We start from the raw sequence: 26,965 nt of genomic DNA, 5'->3' as shown, positions 1-26,965 counted from the left end.
AAACCGATGACCCTAGTGCTGCTAGGTGGAAGTGCTAAGCACTTAGCTGCCCTATTTGAGCCTAGTATGTATCATTCATGCTAGGAAAATAATAAAAACATTCAAAACCACACAGTCAGGCTTGCTTTTCACCAGAATCCTTCATCACTGAAGCGTTTGTTTATATATTTTAAAAATATTATTGCATTGCAATAAATCTTGGTTAATAAGATTATACAAGTTTTATAGGCAGACACTGACCTGGTAAGCTCATGCTTCCATCGCTTCTTCAACCTGGTACCCAACTCTGTGACGATGTCTGCTTAGCACCTGTGAAATTTCCCACTGCTAGACTGACATTCTGAGCAGAGATGAGGGAATCAAAGTTAAAATCCAGCCCATCTGCATCCATTAATTCATTGCGAATGATGGTCTCCATGTCACATTCCAAGCTCCCACTGAAAATTTCCAGGTCCAAATCAGTTGGGAACTTTTCATGCACCGGAAGGTTCATGCCTGTGGAGTACAAGGGTCCTGAGAGTGTGTCTGAGAGGGCTTGCATAGAATGAGTGACTGAGGACTGCTGCTGGTGTTTGGACGAGTCTAAATTGTTGCTGTCATTTAAACCAATATTATTTATGCTGTTTGACAAGGCACGACTGCCACCAAGAAATGAGTTATGGGACTGGTGCTGGTGGTGGAGCAAGTTCTGATTAACCAGGCTTCCCCCTTGATTAGGCTGGGCTGCAAACGACATCATGGGGTCACTCCTCAGAATAATTCTACGAGAATTCTGAGCAGTGACTGCAGTACTGGCTTGGGACATGAGGGGATCAGACTTAGTCATTAATATGTCACTATGGCTAAGTGAATCAGTGGTCAGCAGGTCCTGAAGAGACTGGTTGCTATAATGGTTTATGGAAGAAAATGTTGCTTGTTTGTTCTCTTGAATGGTTTGCATTGGAGACTGACGAAGAGACGTCAATGGAAAATTGAAGCTACTAGTGTTGTTGAAGCTACTGGATGGAGAGCCAATGCTTGAGCCCTTAGTGCCATAAGTAAAGCTGGAACTTCTCTGCATGCCAACACTAGGAGATGACTGCTGTGACGGAGTGAGGGAAATGTCATCCAGCAAATCATCGATAAGATTCTCTGTTAGACCATCGTTTAAATTCATGGTTCCAGTCATATCCGTTATCCTTGGCAACTCCACTGTGGATGGTTTTGTTATGGATGGAGACATGCTGCCAGGGCTATACAACATAGGAGAAATAGGGGAATCATCATCCTGAACGTCATCAAGCTCAGTCGTTGCTGGAATTGGAGACAAACGACCACTTATTGTGCTGGCGTTAGAGTTTGTACGGGAACGGAAATCTGTCCAAGTATCCAACTCATCACTGCTACGCGATGTTGGGCTTCCTGGCCATTTCAGCTGTGATGGGCTATCATCTGCAGCATCCTGGGACACCTGCATTGAGGCTTTTTTCTTTGCTGCTCTTCCCCGGCTCTTAGTGTATTTGTTGCTGTTGTCCATTGACACCGCACGCCTCCTAGGTGCCTTCCCACCTTTCCCTCCTTCTGGATTGATCATCCACCAAGAGCTTTTTCCTGTGCCCTCGTTTTGTACTCGAATAAATCTGCTGTGCAGAGACAAATTATGTCGTATTGAATTCTGAGGAAATAAAAAGAAATGGGACACATTAATCATACAGCAATGAAGCCAGCGGGTACATAAAAATGTATGTAAAGACAACTTTTTTTAATGCTTTGGATAGAGTGAGGAACATTTTAGAAGGGTTGTCAGGTTAATATTGCTGTCTGTGTCCCCACTGGTAAAATTCATCATATTTTCTTGGGGACCAGTTTTATGGGTGTCAATGTGGAATGTAAAATGAAGTGAAATGGGGACACTCATTGGGATGCTGTTTCTGAGCACAACTAAGAGATTTTATCTTTTACTTCCTTCCCACTTCCTGCAACAGTCCAGAAAAAAAATAAAGGAAAAAAAACACGTTATTTGCACACACAACCTTTGTATTGGGTGGCTGTGCCATTTAAAGCGTTCAGCTCAAAAGTGAAACTTCCGCTCATCCGTCTCCTCTCCTCCACCCCCGCCCCCTTCCACTGCCACATTTGTCACCTTTCAGTGGGGAAGGGGAATGGGTACCTGTTTTTGACAGGTACCGTCGCCCCCCGCTTTCGGAGACGGCACCACAGTCTCTGAATTCCGGCCCCTCCGCCGCACCAATTAGAAAGAGCAGAACAGCGGGGAACCAGCTGCGAAGCTGAAAGGCTTCATTGCTGGGCTCCCTTACCAGGAATGGCGGCGGCTGCACCAGACAGCCGATCTGAAGATCTGCTGGGGTGCCGACATCGCGGGCTCCCTGGACAAGCAAGTGTCCATATTTTAAAATTCAGCAGCTCCAGTATTTGTAGCCGCTGACTTAATTTTTCATGGGGGGGGCTGGACCTCCTCTTTATATAAACCAGTTGTGGGCACTGGATGTACTACTATGTAGGCACCATTCTGTGCACGTTCTCCGAACTGCGTTCAAATACAATTCAGTTGCAACCTGCATCAGGTGTCAATATTTAGCGAACGGCACCCCCAAACACAGGTCACAAACACGGTGTGTTTGCCTGCACCGATTGCATGGTAGCATGAGATCCGGTTGCAGTACGTTTCCAAAAGTAGTGCATGCACTTTTTGGGTGCGGTGAATTGTGATTTGAGCCCGTTCAAAATGGTTGGGCTCAAACTGCACCAAACAAAATCGCATTTGAATCACAGTGTGTGAACCCGGCCCTTATAGTTTGTTCCTAATAACCTTCTGTTTGCGCTACTCATCCCCAACTCTTGCTTCTTTATTTTTTTAAGCATCTGTGTTTATTCGTTTTGGAAAATGTAAAAAAAAAAAAAAAAATACAAACACATTTATTTCATTTGCACAACTTTGCACAGCCTTGTACCAGAATCATAATTTTTTTAAGCACTGATTAAGGGAGGAAAACTGTGCTTTTTGTTTACAGATGGCAAAAATCAAATCCCTTTTGCAAGACTATCATCAAAAAAAGCCTGGTTATTTTAATTAGATAAGGTTATTGCCGAGTCGATAGGCCCATAGATGTAAAAATTGCTCTGGTTCATAGGCAGTATACAGGTGTAAAAGCTGAAGGGAATATTCTTTCATATAATAATTTGGGCGTTAATCTATTAAATAAGGAATGATTCTTGGCCAACGCCAATACTGAAACATGGACAGTTCCTTGGATACTTTACTCTTCTCCATTCAACACTAAAGAGTCAAATGTACTAACAAGGATATGTTCTAAACAAACCAAAAAATATTCTTGTGCAATAACCTGCCTGAGGAATTCAAATCCTGACCTTTTAGGCACAGCAGAAATATCACAATATTCAACATTTGAGAGCGTTTTTTTGCTTTAATGAAGTTGAAGTTGTTTATGGGCAACATATGTCCATCACCTTCAACAAAATGATAATCTAATTTGTTGGCTGCCTTTGCATCTCTGCTTGCTGTATAACAAATTATCTGGGTAGTTTTAACTACTGCACCATTTTCCTTATGCCCTGTACACATGATCGGAATTTTCGTCGGAAAAACCATCCAAGGAATTCTGCTCACACAAAAGTTCTCTGAACTTTCGACCGTCAAGAATGCGGTGACATACAACACGTACGACAGCACTAGAAAAGGGAAGTTCCATACGAAGCAATGATTCTGAGCATGCATGGTTTTTTTTGTGCGTCAGAATTGCATACAGGCGAACGGAATTTCCGATAGGAACTTTTTCCGATGGAAAAATGGAAAACCTGCTCTCAATCTTTTGGTGGCGGAATTTCCGCCAGCAAAAGTCCGATGAAGCATACACGCGGTCGGAATTTCCAACCAAAAGCTCACATCAGACTTTTGCTGGCGGAATTTCCTATCGTGTTACGAGGCATTAGGCTTAATGTACACGGGATGTTTTACAACCTCTCCTGAACGATTTAACTTGACAAATAGTAACTCACGTTTAAAAACATCCATTTTTACGCGTTTACATGCCTTGTTTAGAAGCGTTTTTTTTTTTTTTTTAAATGGCCTAAAATGAAAAACGCCTATAAACGAATTGTGGCTAAATGCATTTACAAGCTGTTACAAGCGTTTGGCATTTCAAATGCCTCTCAACATCTGTCCTGAACACATTTTTTGCTTCCCAAAAAAATGCTTTTAAACTCAACTGCCTAGAAATGACTATAAACGACCCTGTGTACATGTACTGATAAGATAACAGAGGGGCAGCCAAAAAATGCCCAACTGCTCCTAAGCGTCCGTTTACCAGCAGCAATGTACATGAAGACTAAGTTTTTCTACTGATTATAGCAGAAAGACTTCATTGCTGTCATGTTTTTCTTCTACTTAACCTACAGCGAGGGAGCTCAGTTTAAGCCAACTGTCAAACGCCTTTTATTTAGAGATAAAGGAACTTTAAATTTAGACATCGGTACTGATGAGGATGAATCTTCTATGAAAGTGTATTAATTGGTGTTATTAATTGGTAATGTGCACGATTTGTACTTTTAAACGATTTTTACTCATTACTATGAATTTATGGCACCCTGAGCAAAATATTGAGGAAAAAAAAAAAAAAAGAAAACAACAAACTTTCCACCCAAGATAATAAACTTGATTGTCATAATTTTCCCACTATTTAATTGCATTTTTATATAGCAAAGCACTCTCATGACTATTATTATACAGGATTTATATAGCGCCGACAGTTTACGCAGCGCTTTACAACATTAGGGCGGACAGTACAAGTACAATACAATTCAATACAGGAGGAATCAGAGGGCCCTGCTCGTTAGAGCTTACAATCTAGGAGGGAGGGTCAAGTTATACAAAGGGTAATAGCTGTGGGGGATGAGCTAATGGAGAATATAGTGCAGTTGTTATATGGAGGCAGGATAGGCTTCTCTGAAGAGGAAAGTTTTCAGAGATCGCCTAAAAGTGGATACATTTGGAGACAGTCTGACAGATTGGGGTAGGGAATTCCAGAGGATGGGCGAGGCTCGGGAGAAGTCCTGGAGGCGGATATAGGAGGAGGTGATGAGGGAGCTAGAGAGCAGGAGATCTTCGGAGGAACGGAGATGGCGATTAGGTTGGTATTTTGAGACTAGGTTAGTGATGTAGCTGGGGGCAGAGTTGTGGATGGCTTTGTAACTTATTGTTAGTATTTTGAATTTAATTCGTTGGGCGAGTGGCAGCCAATGGAGGGATTGGCAGAGAGGGGTAGCAGACACTGAGCTGTTTGTAAGGTGGATGAGTCTGGCAGCAGTATTCATGGTGGACTGAAGGGGGATAGTCTGTTTAAAGGTAAGCCAATGAGGAGTGAGTTGCAGTAGTCGAGGCGAGAGATAACCAGGGAGTGAATCAGGAGCTTTGTGGTTTCATTGGTTAGAAAGGGACGTAGTTTAGAGATGTTGCGGAGGTTGAGGCGGCAAGCTTTGGAAAGTGATTGGATGTGGGGCCGAAAGGAGAGTTCAGAATCCAGGATAACACCTAGCACCCTGACATGTGGGGACGGGTGGATGGTTTTGCCATTGCTCTTGACAGACAAGTCAGGGGAAGAGGCACGTGGGGGAGGAAATATTATAAGCTCGGTTTTGGACAAGTTGAGTTTGAGGAAGTGGTGTGACATCCATACAGATATGTCGGTTAGTAAGTTAGTGATGTGTGAGGAGACTGATGAAATGAGTTGAGGGGTAGAGAGATAGATTTGTGTGTCATCAGCATAGAAATGATATTGAAAGCCGTGACAGGCTATCAGCTGACCCAGGGAAGAGGTGTAGATTGAAAATAAAAGAGGTCCAAGAACAGAACCTTGGGGGACCCCGACAGAGAAGGGAAGAGGAGTGGAGGAAGTAGAATTGTAAGTGACACTGAAGGTGCGTTGGGATAGGTAGGATGAGAGCCACTGAAGAGCACAGTCACGGAGACCGAGGGAGTAAAGTTTTTTGAGGAGGAGGGGGTGGTCAACCGTGTCAAAGGCAGCTGAAAGATCCAGAAGTAGGAGTACAGAATAGTGTCCGTTGGTTTTTGCAGTTAGTAGGACTATTTTAGTGCTGCAGAAATATCTATGAAGGAACATGAATTATGTGAAGTAAGGGGCAGCTTGAAAAATATGATTATTTTATTTTATTTTTTTTTTACCAGTTTGCTGCTCATTGCAGCCAAAACTGATCCTGTTAAAATGTATTAAATTTATGGTATAAAAACGTGATAGTAGGAAAAATAAATAAATAAATGGCAAAGCGGTCCACCGAATCTGCCCAATTTTTTTTTTTTTTTTAACTTTTACAAGTTTTTGTATTTTTATTTTTTTGTTAACTATTATGTCTGAGTATAGATCTCCGTTTGTCCTAATAATGTTAGCGCGTTACTAAACCCAGAACCTGCATTCACTTTATCTGGTCTCCCACAGTACACAACATGGAAATGCAATTTTAGTAAGGCTGGGTTCACACTGGAACACGCAGCGGCTCACAACAAGAGTCCGGTGCTTCTCCATTCACCGTTTCAGGTCTGATTTCAGCCCAAATTTTTGGGCTGAATTCGGACCAAAAGACACACAGGGCTCATAAGCAATTTGCACCAAGGCCGATGCAGAGATGTGTGAACCGGCCACAATCTCCTGCTAAGCGAACCCAGCCTTAATATAAACTGCTAAATACCTTTAGGCATCAGCAGTATATAGCAGTCTTGTGTCTATCAGTGTCTGGTTAAGGTTTGGTTTCCACTAGTGTGTCTTGTCATGCGACTTGGGACTGTAAAGTCACATGACAAGTGGTACCCCATGATTTCCAATAAGTACCGTTCATATCTGTGTGATTTCAAGTTGCAGCGACTTCAAAGTAGTCCCTGCACTTTAGTCCAACTTTGATGCGACTTGAGGTACATACACCTCAAGAATACACAGGCATTGTTTCAGGTCGCATCAAAATCATAGAAAAAAAAAAGAATGCAAAATTGTGCGACTTTAAGGTCGCAATAGCGGAAACCTAGCCTAAAGCTTGTAGAAGGAGTTTTCATTTTGCTCTGACTGTCCTACGAGACTGCAGGACCCCTGATCCTCTGTCTGGACAGTGCTAATCACAGGCACCCTCCGAAAAAGCAATACAAAGGTTCTGTTTTATCAGGAGATGGATTGGGGACAGTGGAAGAAATCCCAGAAAATAGGATTAAACCACCTTTTTACACAATGCAAAGGATTAACTCCTTAGATTCTACAGTGAGTATAACAAGCATGCTTTATTGCATATACAGACTGATTTTTCAGTTATGGGTTTAGTAACAATATAAGTACCATTACAAGCAAGGGTACAATAATGCAAATTTGATGCATTTCAAGCAGCGTATATGATAAAACACACAAACAAAACTTTGTTTCTAAACAAACAATACATGTACAGTGAGGGAAAAAAAGTATCTGATCCCCTGCTGATTTTAGACTTTTGCCCACTGACAAAGAAATGATCAGTCTATTATTTTAACGGTAGGATTATTTTAACAGTGAGAGACAGAACAAAAAGACCCCTTTCACACTGAGGCGCTTTACAGGTGCTATAGCGCTAAAAATAGCGCCTGTAAAGCGCCTCTCCTTTCACTCCAACGTGAGGGCTTTCACACTGGAGCGGTGCGCTGGCAGGACGCTAAAAAAGTCCTGCAAGCAGCATCTTTGAGGCGTTGTAGGAGCGGTGAATACTCCCGGTGAAATCAATGGGCAGCGCCGCCAAATCGGCGCTTTGAACCCTGTTTCAGCCGCTAGCGGGGGTTAAAAGCGCCCTGCTAGCGGCTGCCGGTAAAGCGTTGCTAAAAATAGCGGTGCTTTACCGCCAACGCCGCTCTGTGTGAAAGTGCCCAATTATACAGATAAAGGCATTTCAAAAAAGTTATGAATTGATTTGCATTTTAATGAGTGAAATAAGTATTTGATTCCCAATCAATCAGCAACATTTCTGGCTCCCAGGTGTCTTCTACACAGGTAACGAGCTGAGATTAGGAGCACTCTTAGGCCCCTTTCACACGTGTTCAGGTCCGCCTGTCAGTTTTTCAGGCGGACCTGAACGGACGCTCCATTTACCTCTATGGAGCGGCGGATGTCAGCGGTGAGGTGTCCACTAACATCTGATCTGCTAAATACAGACGGATGGAAACCCTAATTTTCCATTTGTCTGGTGGATCAGATGAAAACAGATAGGCGGCCCTTTTTCATCCGATCTCCCCATAGAGGAGAGCGGGGCTCTGACAGTTCCATCCCCGCACAGTGAGCGGAGACAGACCTGTCATCCGCCGGCTCAGCGGAGATCAAACGGATCGATCACCGCTGAGCAATAATTTTTTCCCTCACTGCAGGAGAAGGCTTGCTTGGCCCTGCCCATTGTGCCTTCTTACTATTCCAATTTTGTGCAAGGTAACCTTGTGAATCAATAAAAAAATTTAAGGGCAAGCTTGACTTCTATAGGAAAAGCAAATGGTAATGTTAACATCAGCTGCATATATCAAGCTCTACCGTACTTATTCTGACATGTGGTTTTCATTTGAAGTTTGCCTCTACTCATGGGCCTTTTTGGTATAGGCTTACTTCAACTGCCCTGGATTGCGACAAGTTTATTTAGTAAGACGGTATTGCATTATAAATGTCTACACAGATGAAGCCTTACCTAAAAAATTATTATTAATGGACTCTAATCTATTTACATATTTTCCAAAGCATGTAAGTTACCGGTAGTCAAAAAAGACAGTACCTTATAGAGGAGTATTCAAATTACACATAATGTAGTTATATACCACAAAGGAAACGGTTTTAAACATTAAAATCAAAGTTGATTTTTAGGTATAACAAGTTGATAAAGAGAAGAAGTCTACTGGATCCTGGTTATTACTCTGCATAACAGCTGTAAATTCTATAAGATATGCATACTTTTTCCATTAGACATGAACATGTGGAGGAAATTGATCATTCTGAAACAATGGCAACATAAAAAAATAAATTAATATTGACCTTAAAAAAAGGAGGTATGATTTGTGTAATTTAAATCCTCATACTCACAGAAGGGGGAAGGAAAAAACCCAGCTGGTTTTGGCACAAATATGCGTTATATAACCATTTGTGAAGCCTTCACTTAGTCTAATACCTACCTCTGATATACATCAAAAAGAAGCCAATTTATAAATTGGGAAAATGAAGCCTTGTACGTTTAAAAGACAGGTTTTGGGAAGTACCCCAAGGACGGTTTTGTGGGTTAATATTTAAAGGTGCACAGTGGAAACATCAATATGTTGACAAGCTGCTGCCAACTAAAAGAAACCAGCCACATTTAAACAATTACTATAATTGTGCCAGCAAGTCAGGATGCTTGATGCTTGCACCTAGAGATAACTGTATGAAACCGTTCATGAGTTTAGGTACGCAACCATTACACTACTTGTCTATACAGGTACCTACATAAACACATGGCAAAACCTAGCACACATAAGGAAGCTGGATGGAGTGCTAGGTATACTCGTCAGTCACTGGGGCTGATTTACTAAGGGCTCTTTCACACTGGGGCGGTTTGCAGGCGCTATTGCGCTAATAATAGCGCCTGCCAACCGACCCAAAAGTGCCGCTGCTTTGTCTCCAGTGTGAAAGCCCTGAGGGCTTTCACACTGGAGCGGTGCGCTAGCAGGACGGGAAAAAAAGTCCTGCTAGCAGCATCTTCGGAGCGGTGAAGGAGCGGAGTGTATATGGAGACAGGAGCGGCTCTTTCAGGGCGCTTTGCAGGCTGTAGCGCACAACACGTACCACAGGTCTAGAAAACGGAAGTTCAATAGCCAGTAGCTTCCATCTCGTACTTGCTTCAGAGCATGCATTCCCCTGCAAAGAATAATGGGCTAGTACCTGCAAACGAAGCCCGCGATGTCCCCGCTGCTGGAAGCATCCATCTTCGCCTGTCTTCCTTCCGGGGGAGCGGACTCTGACTGACTGACCAGATCCGTGTGATGTCACTCTCACGTATGCACGCGGGGAGCCGCCAGTCACAGCACACGCTGGGGAAGAAACGGCATGGAGGGCCGTTTGTCTACTGCGCATTCGCCGATTACCTCAGCGGTAAACGGTGCACGTTTAAGAGATATTTTCAGTACATTTAGGCAAGCCTTATTATAGGCTTACCTATAAGTAAAAATGTCTCGTGGGGGGATTGGTTTACAACCACTTTAAAGGGGTTGTAAACTCAGAAGGTTTTTTTATCTTAATGCATTCTATACATTAATATAAAAAGCCTTCTGTGTGTAGCGCCCCCCCAATACTTACCTGAGCCCCATTTCTATCCACGAGTCTCTCGGCCATCCAAGACTCTCTCCTGTTTGGCTGAGACACAGCAGTGGCGCCATTGGCTCCCGCTGCTCTTAAGCAAATTCAGCTAGCCAATCAGGAGAGAGGGGGCAGGGCAGCAGCTCCATGTCTGAATGGACACAAGGAGCTGTGACTTGGGTGCCACCATAGCAAGCTGCTTGCTATGGGGCCACTCAACAGGAGGGAGGGGCCAGGAGCACAGAAGAGGGACCCGAGAAGAGGAGGATCTGGGTTGCGCTGTGCAAATTCACTGCACACAGCAGGTAAGTATAGCATGTTTATTATTTTTACAGAAAAATAACCTTTACCATCACTTTAAGTAAATCAACCCCACAGTGTTTAAAATAACACAACCCCCCACCCCCCCACTGTTTATTGAATAAGTCTCAATCCAACAGTAGATTAGAGCATACAAATTAGTTTTTGACATGTCACTGATGAAATGTAAAGTGTGCCCCATTGACCCTAGAATCCCCCCAGAATGTTCTGTGTATGTTGGCACGACAGCATTCAAATAAACTAATTTGCAAGCCTTTCACCTACATTTACCTTCTGACATGGTATACAATGCAGCACAGTGGTGCCAATGTACAAGCTGACAGCATCAACCAGATCAGTATTGTGTGCATTATAAAAAAGCTGCCAGGCTTTATGTAACCAACCAAAGAACATTGTTGGTAACCCTCTACATCCAATAAAAAAAAAAAAAAATAAAATAAAAACATACAATGACCATGTATTTTCCAAAGAATACCATTTACTCAAAATTCAATCTAAACATTTAGGGTCCTTTCACACTGGTGCGTTGTTGCTGTGTTTTTTCCTTGCTTACAGTGAGAATCCTCCACTGCCAGAATACACTGATCAGCGCTGATCAAGCATGAATTTTCCAGCGTTGATTAGGTCGATTCTTCTTAAACAGAAATGGCTATAGACGGATTGAAATTTGGCCTGCCCCTGCTGAACTGGCTGAATTTTGATGCATCGAAGGCCAGCTTTACTCAGTGCTTGCCCAGCAAATTCAACCCTCCCTGCACTTACCTACATAACCTTTTATATAGAGTGAAGGTGAATACTAAAAGGCACTCTTGGAGTGAGACTTGACTTGTTTGGGCTGCTGACATGACATCCAAAGATGGTGGCACAAACAGCCACAAGGATATTAGAGGTCTACACAAGGGAGAACTTAAAGTGGTTGTAAAGGCAGGTGTTTTTTTTTTTTTTTTTAATCTTAACCGCTTGTGCACCAGCCGCCGCAATTTTACTGCATCAGGTTGGCTCTGCTGCGCAAAATCACGTTATTGTACGTGATCTCACGAGGCCTGGATAGGAGATGCCCACAGCAAGCTCCGCGAGTCCGACCGCAGGTCCCACGGACTCGATGTCCGCGGGGATACCCGCGATCATCTCACGGAGAGGAAGAACAAGGAAATGCTGATGTAAACAAGCATCTCCCCGTTCTGCCTAGTGACAGGACTCTGATCACCGCTCCCTGTAATTGGGAGCGGTGATCAGTGTCGTGTCACACATAGCCCATCCCCCCCCACAGTTATAGGGCGTACACACGGTCGGACTTTGTTCGGACATTCTGACAACAAAATCCTAGGATTTTTTCCGACGGATGTTGGCTCAAACTTGTCTTGCATACACACGGTCACACAAAGTTGTCGGAAAATCAGATCGTTCTGAACGCGGTGACGTAAAACATGTACGTTGGGACTATAAACGGGGCAGTGGCCAATAGCTTTCATCTCTTTATTTATTCTGAGCATGCGTGGCACTTTGTCCGTCGGATTTGTGTACACACGATCGGAATTTCCGACTACAACTTTGTGTGTCGGAAAATCCAATGGAAAATGTCCGATGGAGCCCACACACGGTCGGAATTTCCGACAACACGCTCCGATCGGACATTTTCCATCGGAAAATCCGACCGTGTGTACGGGGCATTAGAATTTCTCCCTAGGACACACTTAACCCCTGCAGCGCCCCCTCCTGGTTAACCCCTTCACTGCCAGTCACATTTACACAGTAATCAGAGCATTTTTAATCGCACTGATCGCTGTATAAATGTGAATGGTCCCAAAATAGCGCCAAAAGTGTCTGATCTGTCCGCCATAATGTTGCAGTCACGATAAAAAAAAAAAAAAAAAAATTGCTGATCGCCGACATTACTAGTAAAAAAAAAAAAAAAATTATTCATTAAAATGCCATAAATCTATCCCCTATTTTGTAGACGCTATAACTTTTGCGCAAACCAATCAATATACGCTTATTGCGATTTTTTTTTACCAAAAATATGTAGAAGAATACGTATCGGCCTAAACTGAGGGAAAAAAAAAAATGTTTTTTTATATTTTTTGGGGGGATATTTATTATAGCAAAAAGTAAAAAATAATGCGTTTTTTTCAAAATTGACGCTCTTTTTTTGTTTATAGCGCAAAAAATAAAAACCGCAGAGGTGATCAAATACCACCAAAAGAAAGCTCTATTTGTGGGGGAAAAAAGGACGTTAATTTTGTTTGGGAAGCGACGCAGTGCCGAATCGCAAAAAGTGCTCTGGTCTTTGGCCAGCCAAATGCTCCGGGGCTGAAGTGGTTAATGCATTCTATACATTAAGATAGAAAGTCTTCTGTGTGCAGCAGCCCCCCTAATACTTACCTGAGCCCATCTCGATCCTGTGATGTTGCACGAGAAACGCAGCTGTCCGGGGCCCCCCTCCTCATTGGCTGAGACAGCAGTGCGGTGCCACTGGTGCCTGCTGCTGTCAAAGTTAGTGGGCCAATAGAGGAGAGAAAGGGGGCAAGGCCATGGCTCTATGTCTGAATGGACACATGGAGCTGTGGCCAATGGAGGAGGGAAAGGGGGCTGGGCCATGGCTCTATGTCTGAATGGACACATGGAGCTGTGGCTAATGGAGGAGAGAAAGGGGGCGGGGCCATGGCTCCATGTCTGAATGGACACATGGAGCTGTGGCCAATGGAGGAGAGAAAGGGGGCGGTGCCATGGCTCCATGTCTGAATGGACACATGGAGCTGTGGCCAATGGAGGAGAGAAAGGGGGCGGGGCCATGGCTCCATGTCTGAATGGACACAGGGAGCTGTGGCTAATGGAGGAGAGAAAGCAGGCGGGGCCATGGCTCCATGTCTGAATGGACACAGGGAGCTGTGGCCAATGGAGGAGAGAAAGGGGGCGGGGCCATGGCTCCATGTCTGAATGGACACATGGAGATGTGGCTCAGCTCAGGTACCCCCATAGCAAGCTGCTTGCTGTGGGAGCACTCAATAGGAGGGAGGGGCCAGGAGCGCCAGCGAGGGACCTGAGAAGGGGAGGATCTGGACTGCTCTATGCAAAACATTTGCAAAGGGCAGGTAAGTATAACATGTTTGTTTTTGTTTTTCGTTCAAAATACAGAGACTTTAGTATCATTTTAACAGGTAAACATATGTTTATTATGCTTGGCATTTTTCCGGCCTGCTATATTTTGCCAATTCTATGTTGCTTATAGTGTAATTATATTTATGGCTTTATTCTATGGAATTACAGTTATTGAAATTGTCAAACTAGGATTCAGTCTGGGATCCCAAAACCTAACTATTCTTGAATCACAAGAGCAAATGAGCTTTTAAAATATAAAAGGCTATTTAATTCTTAATCTGTGGCAACATGCAGTGACTTCCAGTCAGGTTCATGGTTTCCAGTGGCTTTACAGGGAATATGAGCTAACCACAATTTCAATGCTAACCACAGTCTGGCGCACAGCAGTCCTTTCATCCTCCAAAAAAACAATTCTTCTCAAAAGGCAATATTAATAAACTCAAGCCTTAATGATCATTTTGTTTCCAACAGTCATATGATTTAGAATTGCTTTTGACAAGTACACATATTTGTAAAAGCTTTCACCTTCAGAATAGATGGTTTTCAGGATCAGAAGAAAAAAAAAAAACAAAAAAAAAAAACATAAAAAAACAAAAAAAAAACAAAAAAAAAAACACTAAAACTGAGAAGCACCAAAGAAAACATTGTGTGTATCTGCTTTCCAGGACCTCTATTGGAAATATTGTAAACATATGAAGCTGGTAAGGAGAGCACATTTCAGGACCTTAACAGCTGTTTGCAGTCTGTGCCCGCTGGACAGCTTTTCAGAACATTCCATTCTGCAAACAGTCGCACATTCAATTCTGGCAGAATACTGAAGGCCATTTATAGTTTAGCCTGAGACATATATATCTATAGTCCTAGAATACCTTTGCGGTGTGTAAAGAGCATCCTGTCTGCAAACACATTATTTATACTTCAACAGCCACTATTGTAGATTACATCAACATTATGCCGATCCAAACCTAATCCAAAACTTTATTTTTGTTTTAGATACCTCTGTCAATATTTTATTGCCATCTTTGAGAGATTAGGAAGTGAAGGAAAATCTCGACTTCCTGTTTTTGTGATAGGTGTCGGGCAGAACAGGAATTGGAGGGAAAATCCGCCAGTAGGAATACAGAGCAAAGTAAATCAATTTTATTTTACTGATCTGACCACAATAATTCTAATTGGTTGCTATGAAAGAGATCCAACCTGCTGCAGTGCGGGCTCTGGCAACATATTTAAATATACATTTAACACACTAAAAAAAGGCATGAAAAAAAAAAAAAAAAAAAAAAGGGCATGGTGTTGAAACGGCACTTCACAAAAATAAATAAATAAAAACACACAAAACAAAACACAACACACTACAGGAGGTACGAGTACAGTCTAATCGTTCGACTTTTTTTGTCACAAGTAGAAATTGAATTGGTTTCCGAAAATTTCTCATACGACAGAATAAAAATTCGGAAGTGATGTCATGTGTTGTAGTGTATTTGTATTGTATTTTTGGACGACAACTGTACTGATTAAAACAAAACTCGTACGAGAAAATTTTTTGTGACTGGCCCATCGGATAATATATGAACTTTCGTGATCGGCTATCGAAAGCTGTGTACTAATGATCAGATTATCGTATGATCTGTATTTTTCATACCATTTTCAGGTCGTGTGTATGGGCCACAAGATCCTGTTCACTGCAGTGAGCTGTGTTCTACTGCACTGGAAGAACACAGGTCATCATCACAAGGACACATAGAAAAAAATTGCTTTTCTGTATGTCCTGTTCACACCACAACGTGATGCCATGTGCACTGCAGTGCCTTAAAAATGCAACACAACGCACGTAAATGCACATTAACACATTCATCCTTCCACCTTCCTCTTCCTGCCCTATGTCTGAGTCATTCCTTCCTCACATGGTGTGGTCTTGCCCATCTGTCCAATGGACATTTGGATGAAAGTTGTGGCCGATATCAATAATAGTGTGAGAGTCGGCCCATAAATTGTATCCAAAAAAAGGTTTTACCACTGAATGTTTTTAAATACCTTACTTTGGGGGCGACATAGTTAAGTTGTTTATATGTTATATCTCCTATACACGTAGGGAGATACTCCTTCGCTGGAAATCCACTAATTCACCTACATTAGCCTCAAGGCTACTACTGTTTTACAGCTGTACAAGCTCACCTATATTAATAGAAACCGCCCAAAAATTTTTTTTATAAAATATGGTCTGCGTGGATAGACTCCTGGGGCTCAGATGGTGATCCTTCTTCACTGCCCTGATGTGTGTGTGACCACTTTCACACTGACCACCAGCAGTGATGTACCTTCCTTTTGAGGTTCTCAACCCCCCTCCCACCCCACCCCTACGTCTATCCCCACCCCTTTATTCCTCCCTCATCTCATCCTTTCCCTTCTTACTATAGTACTTAGGATTACTTATGAGTGACTTCCCTTTGGTGGTCTGATATCAGTTATGGTTAACATCATTGCCGTTTGGTGTGATGATAGTGGATTGTGTATTGGGTTAGCTGCTATCTTTTTAATGTTACAACTGAGGCTACCATTTCTGTAATAGCAGATACTGGATGTGCTTTGTATGTTGTATATTTTTGTTATTCACATGCAGTATTATATATATTATATATATATCTATCTCAGTTTTTTTTTTTGTACATAGTAGGTGAGGTTGATAAAAAGACACAAGTCCATCAAGTCCAACCTATGTGTGTGATTTTATGTCAGTATTACATAAATCTTTATTTGGTACCCATATAAACATTTAATGCACATAATGTGTGGCAATGCACATAAAAATGTGCATCCATTTTTCAAGCATTTTCATGCATATTTATGTATGAACAGGCCCCAAGTGCATTATCAAGTATCCTTGTTTGGTACCACTATACATTATTAAAGCTAAACTTCAGGAAACGAGTAAACATTCACCATAAGTGCTGCCATATATATGTACAATGTAAATGTTTTTAATGTTTTACAATGAAACTCCGGTTTATCACAAATCTACCTTTGTAATCACTGACTGAAAAAATCTGCTAAGGTTGGGAGCACAACTGTGGCATCATGAAGGTGGATACGTCACATCTGCTCTCTGTGCTGCTCTGCTAAGAGAAACTACAATTACCATCATGCAAAAAGAATTGCAGTTGAATAGGCAGAATGTGGGCAGGATTGGGGCGGGTATATGGTAGTGTAAACCTGTACTCGTCTGCACAGCCTGCCATGCCAGTTGCAGGGGAGGGGGGGACAGACCTGGAGTCACAATTAAGTTGCCACTCACTGCAAATATACTTTAAGAACGGGGATGTTAAAAGATGGGTGGCCAGGGGATCACAGGTATAGCGGCCAAGGATTTCGAAAACAGAACATGAATTTAGCACATACTGCACAACTTTTACAATGCATGAGAGACACTTTTGTAAAAATCTGTCTGTGCCAGTCGTCCAGTCTTTAAGAATTCCAGGTTGTGTTGTCAGCTCAAAAAGAAAGCTAGAAGCACACTGGATTTCTGGCAGACCAACAGTTTTTATTTTCTTGCAGCATAGTAATAGGGGTAAAAATGAGCAAATACACACACATTGCAGATGTTTTTTTTTTTTTCTATTGTACTCCGACATACAGTTTTATTTGTCTGATGCAGACAGATTTGAGAGTCTTCAACAGCATGAAAAAATAGATCTTGAAAATCCAGTTTGATGGGATTTAGGTTGTTGGCTATAACTTATTAGCGTAAAACTATAATTTGATATATCTATAAAGATGTGTCTCAGCTTAGCCATCACAGTGTTTACAGTTGCAACCACCCAGCACACCTTTGACTAATCAATAATACATGAAGCTAATTAACTAAATTAAGTGAGCAGGTGGTGAAATGTAACAAATGCATGGATTGGTCATCATGCCGGAGGCTTGAGATTCTTTTTCTCTCTCTCACTTTGAAGAACTGGAGAAATTATTAATTTTTATTGCATATGGTTTTTATGTGTATACATTCTAATGTTAAACATTTTTTCCTAAGAATGTGTGTCAAATGTCCTGTCTAAGCACAAGGCGAAGTTCACACTAGCCTGCATTGAAGATTGCAGTGTTTTTTTTTGTGTAAAAACACAAAAGAAAAAAAAAAAACAAACAAAAAAACATTGCGGTTAACTGCACAAAAACTGCTCTGCCACCAGATTCCCAAGTGTTCTCTCTTGTCTGTGTTGGGAAGCCAAACAAGCTGTTAAATTGAATGTGTCTGGCATCTTGTATTGATTTTACATTTTTATTATTTCTAAGAACACCAAGATAGGCTTAGTACCCCACCTTTATTTGCGAAAATGCACTATCCTATCAAATATCTTGTACATTTATGGTAACCCTTAACTGCTGTAAAAGCAGCATTACACATCACTTGGGAGAGACAAAAATCTGATTCTATCCTTACTTTCAAAAATAGAAGAAGTGATTTAAAAGAATTAGCTCACTAAATACAGAGTGGCATTCCTGAGGATAAGGAGGCCCCCACTGGCTTTTTATACCTCTTCTGCCTTTTGTCAGGAAGATCTACCTAAAGGCGTTCTTGGATCTGGAGTTGGGCTTTAACACTTGATCATAAAAAAAAAAAAAAAAATGTTCCTTTCCAATACAATGGTTGATTACCAAATAATTAAAAGCTCTCTCTTGAACAGTGTGTACTAATCCAAAAGGAACACCTTCTGGTTAAATTACAATTCAATACAAGAGGAGTCAGAGGGCTTACAATCTAAAAAGTAAATACCGTATTTATCGGCGTATAACACGCACAATTTAAGAGGGAAGTTAAAGGAAAAAAACATTTTTTTTCAAATAAACCACTTTGAAGCAAAATAATGATCAGTGCCAATCAATTCAGCCTGATTAGTGCCCATCTGCAGCCCAATCTGCACCCATCCAATGCAGCCTGATGACGCTATGCAGCCTCTGCGCCCATCAAATGCAGCCCGATGCCTCTATGCAACTTCTGCGCCCACCTGCACCCATCAAATGCAGCCTGATGCCTATTCACAGCCTCACTATCTCTCATGCAGTACAGGAATTTAGGAGGTGGACAAGCGCCGCCGGAATCACTGAGCCGTCATCTTGTGTTTACAGTACTCGGCTCTCACACACACACGTCCCGCCTCCGCCATCGGACCAGCTCCTGTGATTGACAGAACACTGGTCCAATGCCGGTGCTGGAGGCGGGACGTGTGTGTGACGTCAGAGCCGAGTAAACAAGACATGACGGCTCGGTGATTTCGGCGGCGACTGTGAACAAACAATTCCGGCGGTGGTGGCGCTCATCCCCCTCCTTCTCCGAGGTACGCTATCGACGTATAACACGCACCCCTGATTTTCCCCCTATTTTCAGGGGGAAAAAGTGTGTGTTATACGCCGATAAATACAGTACTTTAACAGCTTCTCATTAACAGATGCAGGTTCCAAGAGGACATAACCAGTCCAATCTAAAAGAATATTTATGCGATTTTGAGCACCATAGTCCTAGAATAAGGTTCTAAATAACCATGTGCATAGCTAATCTGGGATCTAAAAAAAAAAAAAAAAAAAAAAAAAAAAGCACTTTCTGCATGGTTATGGGTTTGGTGAATGCTGATAACCTAATCAAGAAGGGGAGACATCAAGTCTAATAGATATCTATAACACTATTGGTTATTTATTCCCCAAAAGAATTGCCTAATTTGTCCATACCCTCAGATTTCAAATGCATTTCTCACTTTAGGTTCAAAAAGGCAGAGCATCTAATGCAAGTACCTTACTCTGCTGAATATAGACTGCAAAATGCTGACTCCAGGGTAGAGCTCAGACTGGGAGAGGAGGAAGCAGCACAAGAGCCAATTGGGACTACTACAGTGCAATGATAGGTGGAGAGAATAGAGTGGCAGAAAGATGAGGTTGTTAGTCTGTTGCTTCTCTTTGTAATACCCAGTCACTGGCAGCGGGAGGAACAGGACCTGTAAGTGAAAGTGAGACTGATGCAAAGAAACAGGTCCCCTTCCCTAAACACAAAAGTATGTGCAGTGCGGTAGAGCTGTATAAAAATCACACAACTGGATGGACAGAAGTACAAATCAGTTAGCAGATAAAACAGCTCCCATATATACATTTCAACTGTATATTTAGCTTTATGCCTGTAGTTCAGCTTTAAGCCACAACATAGAGCAACAGTATAATTATTCCAAAAAAAAAAAATCACTTTACCAACTGATTTTGCTGCTAGAATAAAAATGTATTAAAAAAAAATAAATACAAAAATAAAGGGAGAAGAAGGCTTTCCCGGGAAAGAAAAAAAAAAAGACATAGTAGTCCCTGTTCCACCGCTCATGCCACCAATCTCGGTTCTCTAGAGAAGCTTAAAGCTGAACTCCAGCTTTTGTTACACTTTACAAGCTGGCCCAAACTACGTCCCTCATTAACATGTGAAGCCGCTGGATGTGTGGTATAAACTGGATTTAGCTGAGGCTGCATACAGCACTGCGGTCTGGTTCAGGCTGGGACTTCCTGTCTTATACCCGGAACGCAGCAGAGTCTGAGCGGACCTCAGACATTTATAAAAAAACTATGTATTCTAGCAACGAATACAAAGCTTCCTCTAATTGCCCGAGTCAGAGAGGTGAGCTGATGTCACAACCTCTAATGCAGCAAATCAGAGGAAGCTTTGTATTCATGGCTAGGATACATAGTTTTCTATGAATGGCTGAATGCTGATCAGATACTCTCCTGTGTTCCAGGTATGAGACACGAAGCCTCGGCTCGCACCCGGAACACAGTGTGTTATGCTGTATGTAGCCCTCAGCTACATACAGTTTATACAGCACATACAGTGGCCTCATATGTTAGTGAAGGACATTGTTCGTTTGGGCCAAGCTGGCCCAAACAAACTATGTAAAAATAACAAAAGCTGGAGTTCAGCTTTAAGCTTGTTGGAGACCCGTCCATTAGGTTTGAATGCATGAAGGGCAACTTGGGAAAATGACACCAGACTTCTGTAAGCTGGTGATAAGCATTTTCATAGCCTCCCCACCTTCAGTGATCACTAATTAGAACTGTTGCAACACTACAAGTTTCAAAGTTCATAAAAGGTGAGACTGTAGCATGTTGCTTGTGAGATAAAAATATAGATGCATTTAGAAGAATTGGCAGTGTGTCTGAAGAACATCATAAAACAATTCAAACACCCCCTTCAGTACATTAGATCCCTTGACTGGTTATGAGAATTATCCACTTCAGCTCCAGGTTTCATCTCCCCTTCATGACCAGATTATTTTTATTGCTATTCAGCACTATGCTACTATAACTGGCAATTGATCGGTCATGGAACAATGTATGCAAATTACATTTAGATCATCCCTCACACACACACACACACACACACAGAGCATTCTTTTAGTGGTATTTGATCACCTCTGGAGTTTATTTCTGCTATAAAACCTAGGGTTGCACCGATATTAGTATCGGTATCAATACCGAGTATTTGCACAAGTATTGGTACTCGTGCAAATGCACAGATACCTGAAACCTCTTTGAGCTGTCAGTGGGTCTCCCCAGTGTTAAAAAAAAAAAAAAGCAGCTCTCAATGATTATTATTAACAACATCGCTCAGCCCTGAAACACTAAAATAAAAAGAAACATGAAAAAATAAAGAAACATTGTTTCTTTTTGTATATTTCTGTTTCTTCATCTGCAGATCAAAAGGGATGAACAAATGTTCCTCTGTTTAACCCTTTAACAACCCTTAATTTACTCAGCCTTAATTAACTCCCTATTCTCCTCCATTTAATTATTATTTTCCTGCTTTTTTTTTTTTTCTTTTGTTCACGTCCATTTTATCAACGATAAACAATTAAAACTTTTTTTTTTGTTTGTTTTGTTATTGAATATTTTTACACATATATATTAACACATTTCACATTGAAAAAGCGCTAAATTTAAAAACAAAAAAAAATCAATTTATTTCATTTGTAAATAACTTTTTAATGCTTTGTACTATTGCTGACAGCTGAAGTTAAAACAAAAAACAGTTGCGGTAGGTATCAGTAATTGGTACTGGCGAGTAATAAAAAAAAAAAAAAAAAAAGTATCAGTACTTGTACTCATTGTAAAAAAAATGGTATTGGTGCATCCCTAATAAAACCTATCCAAAAAAAAAAATCAATTTCATAAAATTTAGGCCAAAATGTATTCTGCTACAGGTCTTTGGTAAAAAAAAAAAAAAAAAAAATCACAATAAGTGTATATTGATTGGTTTGCATGAAAGTTATAGTGTCTACAAACAATGGTATTATCTACTCTAATTTTTGTTTATTTTTATACTAGTAATGGCGGTGATCAGCGACTTCTAGTGGGACTGTGATAGTGCGGCGGGCAATCTAACACGGACACTGGGTGGGAACTGACAAACTGCCACTAATACGGTAGTCAGTGCTAATACTATACACGGTCACTGTACCAAGGACACTGGCTGGGAAGGAGTTAACATCTAGGGGCAAGCAAAGAGTTAACTGTATGCCTAAATGGTGTAATGTGAGTAATGTGTCACATCTCTGCTCCATGTACAGAGCCCTGTGTTGTTAGTAAACACAGGGCTCTGTACTGTCATTCACTAAGCCGATCAGCAGGTTCCCTCCACAAATCACTGGCCGGGACCTGCTAACCGACTGTAATGAATGACAGTAGCTGTCCTGCCGCAGTAAGAAGGCGCTAGGCTGTCCGCTAGCGGTTGGGTGAACACCCTCTTCAGGGAGCAGAGAAGATAGCTGCTTTTGCAGTTCCGCAGCTCTTCCTTACCATCAAAACTATGATGGAATGCTAAAAGTCAATCATGAGAGACGATGACAATACGATTGCACAGTGTGGCCCTGACCCCCCCCAACGGTACTGAGGTGATGTGTGCGGCTGCAGGCATCACCCCCGGTACAACCCATTGAAGCCGAGGCCGCATATTTGCGTTACGTCAGTGTGAAGGGGTTAAGCTGTCTCAGCTATTTTGTAAGAGAGGCAGAATTCGAAAAGATGCCTTCACTTCAAGATACAACATATACAGCGTGTCTCATTAACATATTCATTTCACAGCAGTTCTCAATGCCAAAAAGCACAACTCTGATTGGGTTAATGTTCAACCTCTGCCTGACTTCCATACCACATCGTTCTGTGAAAGCTTATGAACTTGTCAGGGATTCACATGCCAAGAAAAAGCAAGAGTACTTTAGCAGGAAACCCTTATTATTACAAAATCAGCAAAAACTTGGAAAGCTGTCTTTTCTGACAAGACAGGGAAAAAATTTTTTCCAGTTCTGAAACATATTAAATAAAAAGATGGTTGAGCGAATCCTTAGAAAATCTGAATTTTTGCCTGGAAAAACATAATAAAAAGAACATGCGTAGGTCGTTAACCTTGAGACTGGTGTGCGTGTGCGTGACACTTCATTTCTTTCCTGCATTATATAAGTTGACATGCAAAGCAAAAGGAGATTTTTAGGATATTCTAAGTCACTGCTTCTATGGTAACCACATTCTTTGGTCAAAACCAAAATATCAAAAAACACAAAAGTCCTCTTTACTCAGCTTAATACGAAGATTTAATTTCTCAAGTGTTTGAAATAAGGAATGCAAAAAAAATATGATATACATAAAACTAAAAAAGTAATTTTTCTGTTTTTTTTTTTAAAGGGCATATAAGAATCGACAAAACAAACCAAATAAAAAAAAAAGTTTCAAAATCTTACATTTTATCCTTAACAGTTAATGTGGAAGTCCATGATAAAACTAAAATCCCTGCATCTATAGACACCCACGATCTAACACCAATCCAGTAATGAAATAAAAATCAGTATACATATCGTTTCTGAAGCTGATCTGACCCGATCTCCAGCGGTGGAAGTTCTGCAGAGGACACAGCCAACAACTGCTGTAAAATGAACGGGAAGTGACGTCACCCAAAGAGTTACTATGGAGCTTCTGTTGTCAGAAGTTTCCTCTGCACCCGCCTACACAGCGAAGCCGTGGCTGACAGCGTAGCATGGGGTCGGATCGGCTTCTAAAAAAAAGGTATGTATACTGATTTTTTTTTCTTTACAGGGCTAAATAGGTTAGTGTCAGGCCGTGGGTGCCTATAGATGCAGGGATTTTAGTTTTAGCATGGACTTCGACTTTAAAACAGATGTCATCAGGAGAACTGCAGCCTGCAATCTTCAACTAATTGTGGGCAAGACGTGATGACAGCTGAGCCAGCCGGTTTGTTTTTGCAAAAGAACTCGTGTGAACACGATTAGGAACCAATCAGCACAGTTCACAAACGCTAATGTGAGACCAGCTCTGTCACTGGAAGAGCCAATACGTAGTAGTAGCAGCAGTAGTAGTTTAACAAAAGGGTTACATAGGAACTTTTTTTTTTTTTTCTTTTTAATTTTGTCAGATTGCCTGATATCATTTGCAGGTTGAAGCTCATCCTTTTTATATGTAGATAGATAAATAGAATGCATGTGCATCACTCACATTTTGACACCCAGGAACTGCAGGGAAAAAGGCAGGACAGGGCACACTAAACACCCGTGTATTTAAATTCAGCCCCCCCCCCCCAAGGTCCACAACTGCTTAAAGTTATTTTGTGTGTCACTTTCACATTTTTAGTGCATGTTCTTTCATACTTTTACTACATAGAGGTTTGCAAATCAAACATTAGAAGGAACTTTAAGTTGACACCTTCTCATTCAACGGACATGCTTGCAAAACGGTTGAGATAAGATAGCCATAGGGAGTACATTGGTTTCAGTGGGTGCGTGGACTCAAAAAACTGCACTTGGAGAAGGAACAGAAGCTCAACCATTGTGTTGTAATGAACATAATAAACACATATAAAAAGCTTTACATTAAGCTATTCTCTTACATATGCATCCATGTCTTAAGCCGGCCATAGACTGAACGATTTTCTTTTCTGCAACCATGGGGTGAGCCGTCCCAGCCGAGAGAACAGAGGATCTACAGGCTATAAAAGCCGCTCGCAATAATGGCAATCCAACAGGCTGGTTGTACCCAAGTTGATCGATCAACTTGGATACATTCAGCCTGCCCATACAGCGTTTGAGTCTTGGCTGGTCCCTGCTGAACCTGCCAATATTCAAACTGTCTATGGCAGGGATATGCAATTAGCCGGCCTCCAGCTGTTGCAAAACTACAAGTCCCATCATGCCTCTGGGTGTCATGCTTGTGGCTGTCAGAGTCTTGCTATGCCTCATGGGACTTGTAGTTCTGCAACAGCTGGAGGTCCGCTAATTGCATATCCCTGGTCTATGGCCTGCACAAGTGCAGTAACCCACTGCAACCATTCAGAACCATCATTTGTAAAACTTTGGATTTCCTATCACTTTTTGTCTCTGTGACAACGGTCAGCAGGTCAGATATAGGGGAAAAAAAAAAAAAACACTTAGGACAGGGAATCTGATGCTTTCAATTTCTATCCAAAACTAAAAAAAAGTGGGCTATACATACACTTTAAGACCTGTTAATTTTTGAAAAAAACATTACAAATCCAAAATTTCTACTCCACTAATATTACAGCCAGCCATACACAGATTGAAATTTTGATAGGTGTGTGAGCATCCATGAACGATAGAAGTTGATAGATTGAGGTTTGCCTGCTGAAAAACTTTTGCCAGTTGCCTGAGCGGAAAAAAAAAACAAACCCACAAAACGCCAAACAAACAAGACAAGCTAGTTCTAAAGCCTGATCCACACTGTTTTTTTTTTTTTTTTTTCGTTCAACCCAGCAGCGCTGAAAGAAAAAAACAAAAAAACGAACACAGCTCAGGAGGGGCCTCTTTATGGCCATTGGCTGAGAGCGCTGATCGAGAACAGATCGGCAGATCTTTTTCGGTCAACCCCCTCGACCAACTCCAGTACACACGGGCCGAATGTTTCTATTGAACCGGCCGATGGCACCTGACATTCGGCCCGTGTGTACTAGGCTTAAGCAAGCAAGGGTTGTAGGAGATGACACACACACACACACACACACAGAGTATCTCATAAAATTGAGTACACCCCTCACATTTTTGTATATATTTTATTATATCTTTTCATGTGAAGAAATTACACTTTGCTACAATGTAAAGTAGTGAGTGTACAGCTTGTATAACCGTGTAAATGTGCTGTTCCCTCAAAGTAAATCAGCACACAGTCATTAATGTCTAAAACCGCTGGCAACAAAAGCGAGTACACCCCTAAGTGAAAATGTCAAAATTGGGCCCAATTAGCCATTTTCCCTCCCCAGTGTCATGTGACTCTTTAGTGTTACAAGGTCTCAGGTGTGAATGGGGAGCAGGTGTGTTAAATTTGGTGTTATCGCTCTCACGCTCTCATACTGGTCACTGTAAGTTCTACATGGCACCTCATGGCAAAGAACTCTCTGAGGATCTAAATAAAAGAATTGTTGCTCTACATAAAGATGGCCTAGTCTATAAGAAGATTGCCAAGACCCTGAAACTGAGCTGCAGCACGGTGGCCAAGACCATACAATGGTTTAACAGGACAGGTTCCACTCAGAACAGACCTCCCATGGTCGATCAAAGAAGTTGAGTGCATGTGCTCAGCGTCATATCCAGAGGTTGACTTTGGGAAATAGACGTATAAGTTCCGCCAGCATTGCTGCAGAGGTTGGAGGGGGTGGGGGGGTCAGCCTGTCAGTGCTCAGACCATACGTCACACACTGCATCACATTGGTCTGCATGGCTGTCGTCCCAAAAGGAAGCCTCTTCTAAAGATGATGCACAAGAAAGCCTGCAAACAGTTTGCTGAAGACAAGCAGACTAAGGACATGGATTACTAGAACTATGTTCTGATGAGACCAAGATAAACTTATTTGGTTCAGATGGTGTCAAGCGTGTGTGGCGACAACCAGGTGAGGAGAACAAAGACAAGTGTGTCTTGCCTACAGTCAAGCATGGTGGTGGGAGTGTCATGGTCTGGGGCTGCATGAGTGCTGCCGGCACTGAGGAGCTACAGTTCATTGAGGGAACCATGAATGCCAACATGTACTGTGACATACTGAAGCAGAGCATGATCCCCTCCCTTCGGAGACCGGGCTGCAGGGCAAAATTCCAACATGATAACAACCCCAAACACACCTCCAAGACAACCACTGCCTTGCTAAAATAGCTGAGGGTAAAGGTAATGGA

General features: G+C 41.8%; 1 protein-coding gene across 2 annotated transcripts in view; it reads right to left on the bottom strand.

Annotated features, from left to right (window-relative positions):
* Positions 1-26,965, bottom strand: part of FOXO3 (forkhead box O3) — a 118,581-nt gene that overhangs the window by 15,208 nt on the left and 76,408 nt on the right. For both annotated transcript variants that reach the window (XM_073627043.1, XM_073627042.1), the window contains exon 2: positions 241-1,654. In XM_073627043.1, coding sequence (XP_073483144.1) covers positions 269-1,654 — 1,386 coding nt within the window. In that variant the 3' untranslated portion in view covers positions 241-268. The remainder of the gene's footprint in view (positions 1-240; positions 1,655-26,965) is intronic.

The sequence above is a fragment of the Aquarana catesbeiana genome, linkage group LG04 (assembly GCF_042186555.1).
Source record: "Aquarana catesbeiana isolate 2022-GZ linkage group LG04, ASM4218655v1, whole genome shotgun sequence".
Taxonomy (NCBI): Eukaryota; Metazoa; Chordata; class Amphibia; order Anura; family Ranidae; genus Aquarana; species Aquarana catesbeiana.
The sequence above is the reverse complement of the archived record's forward strand: the minus strand, read 5'-3'. Positions and strand labels throughout refer to the sequence as shown.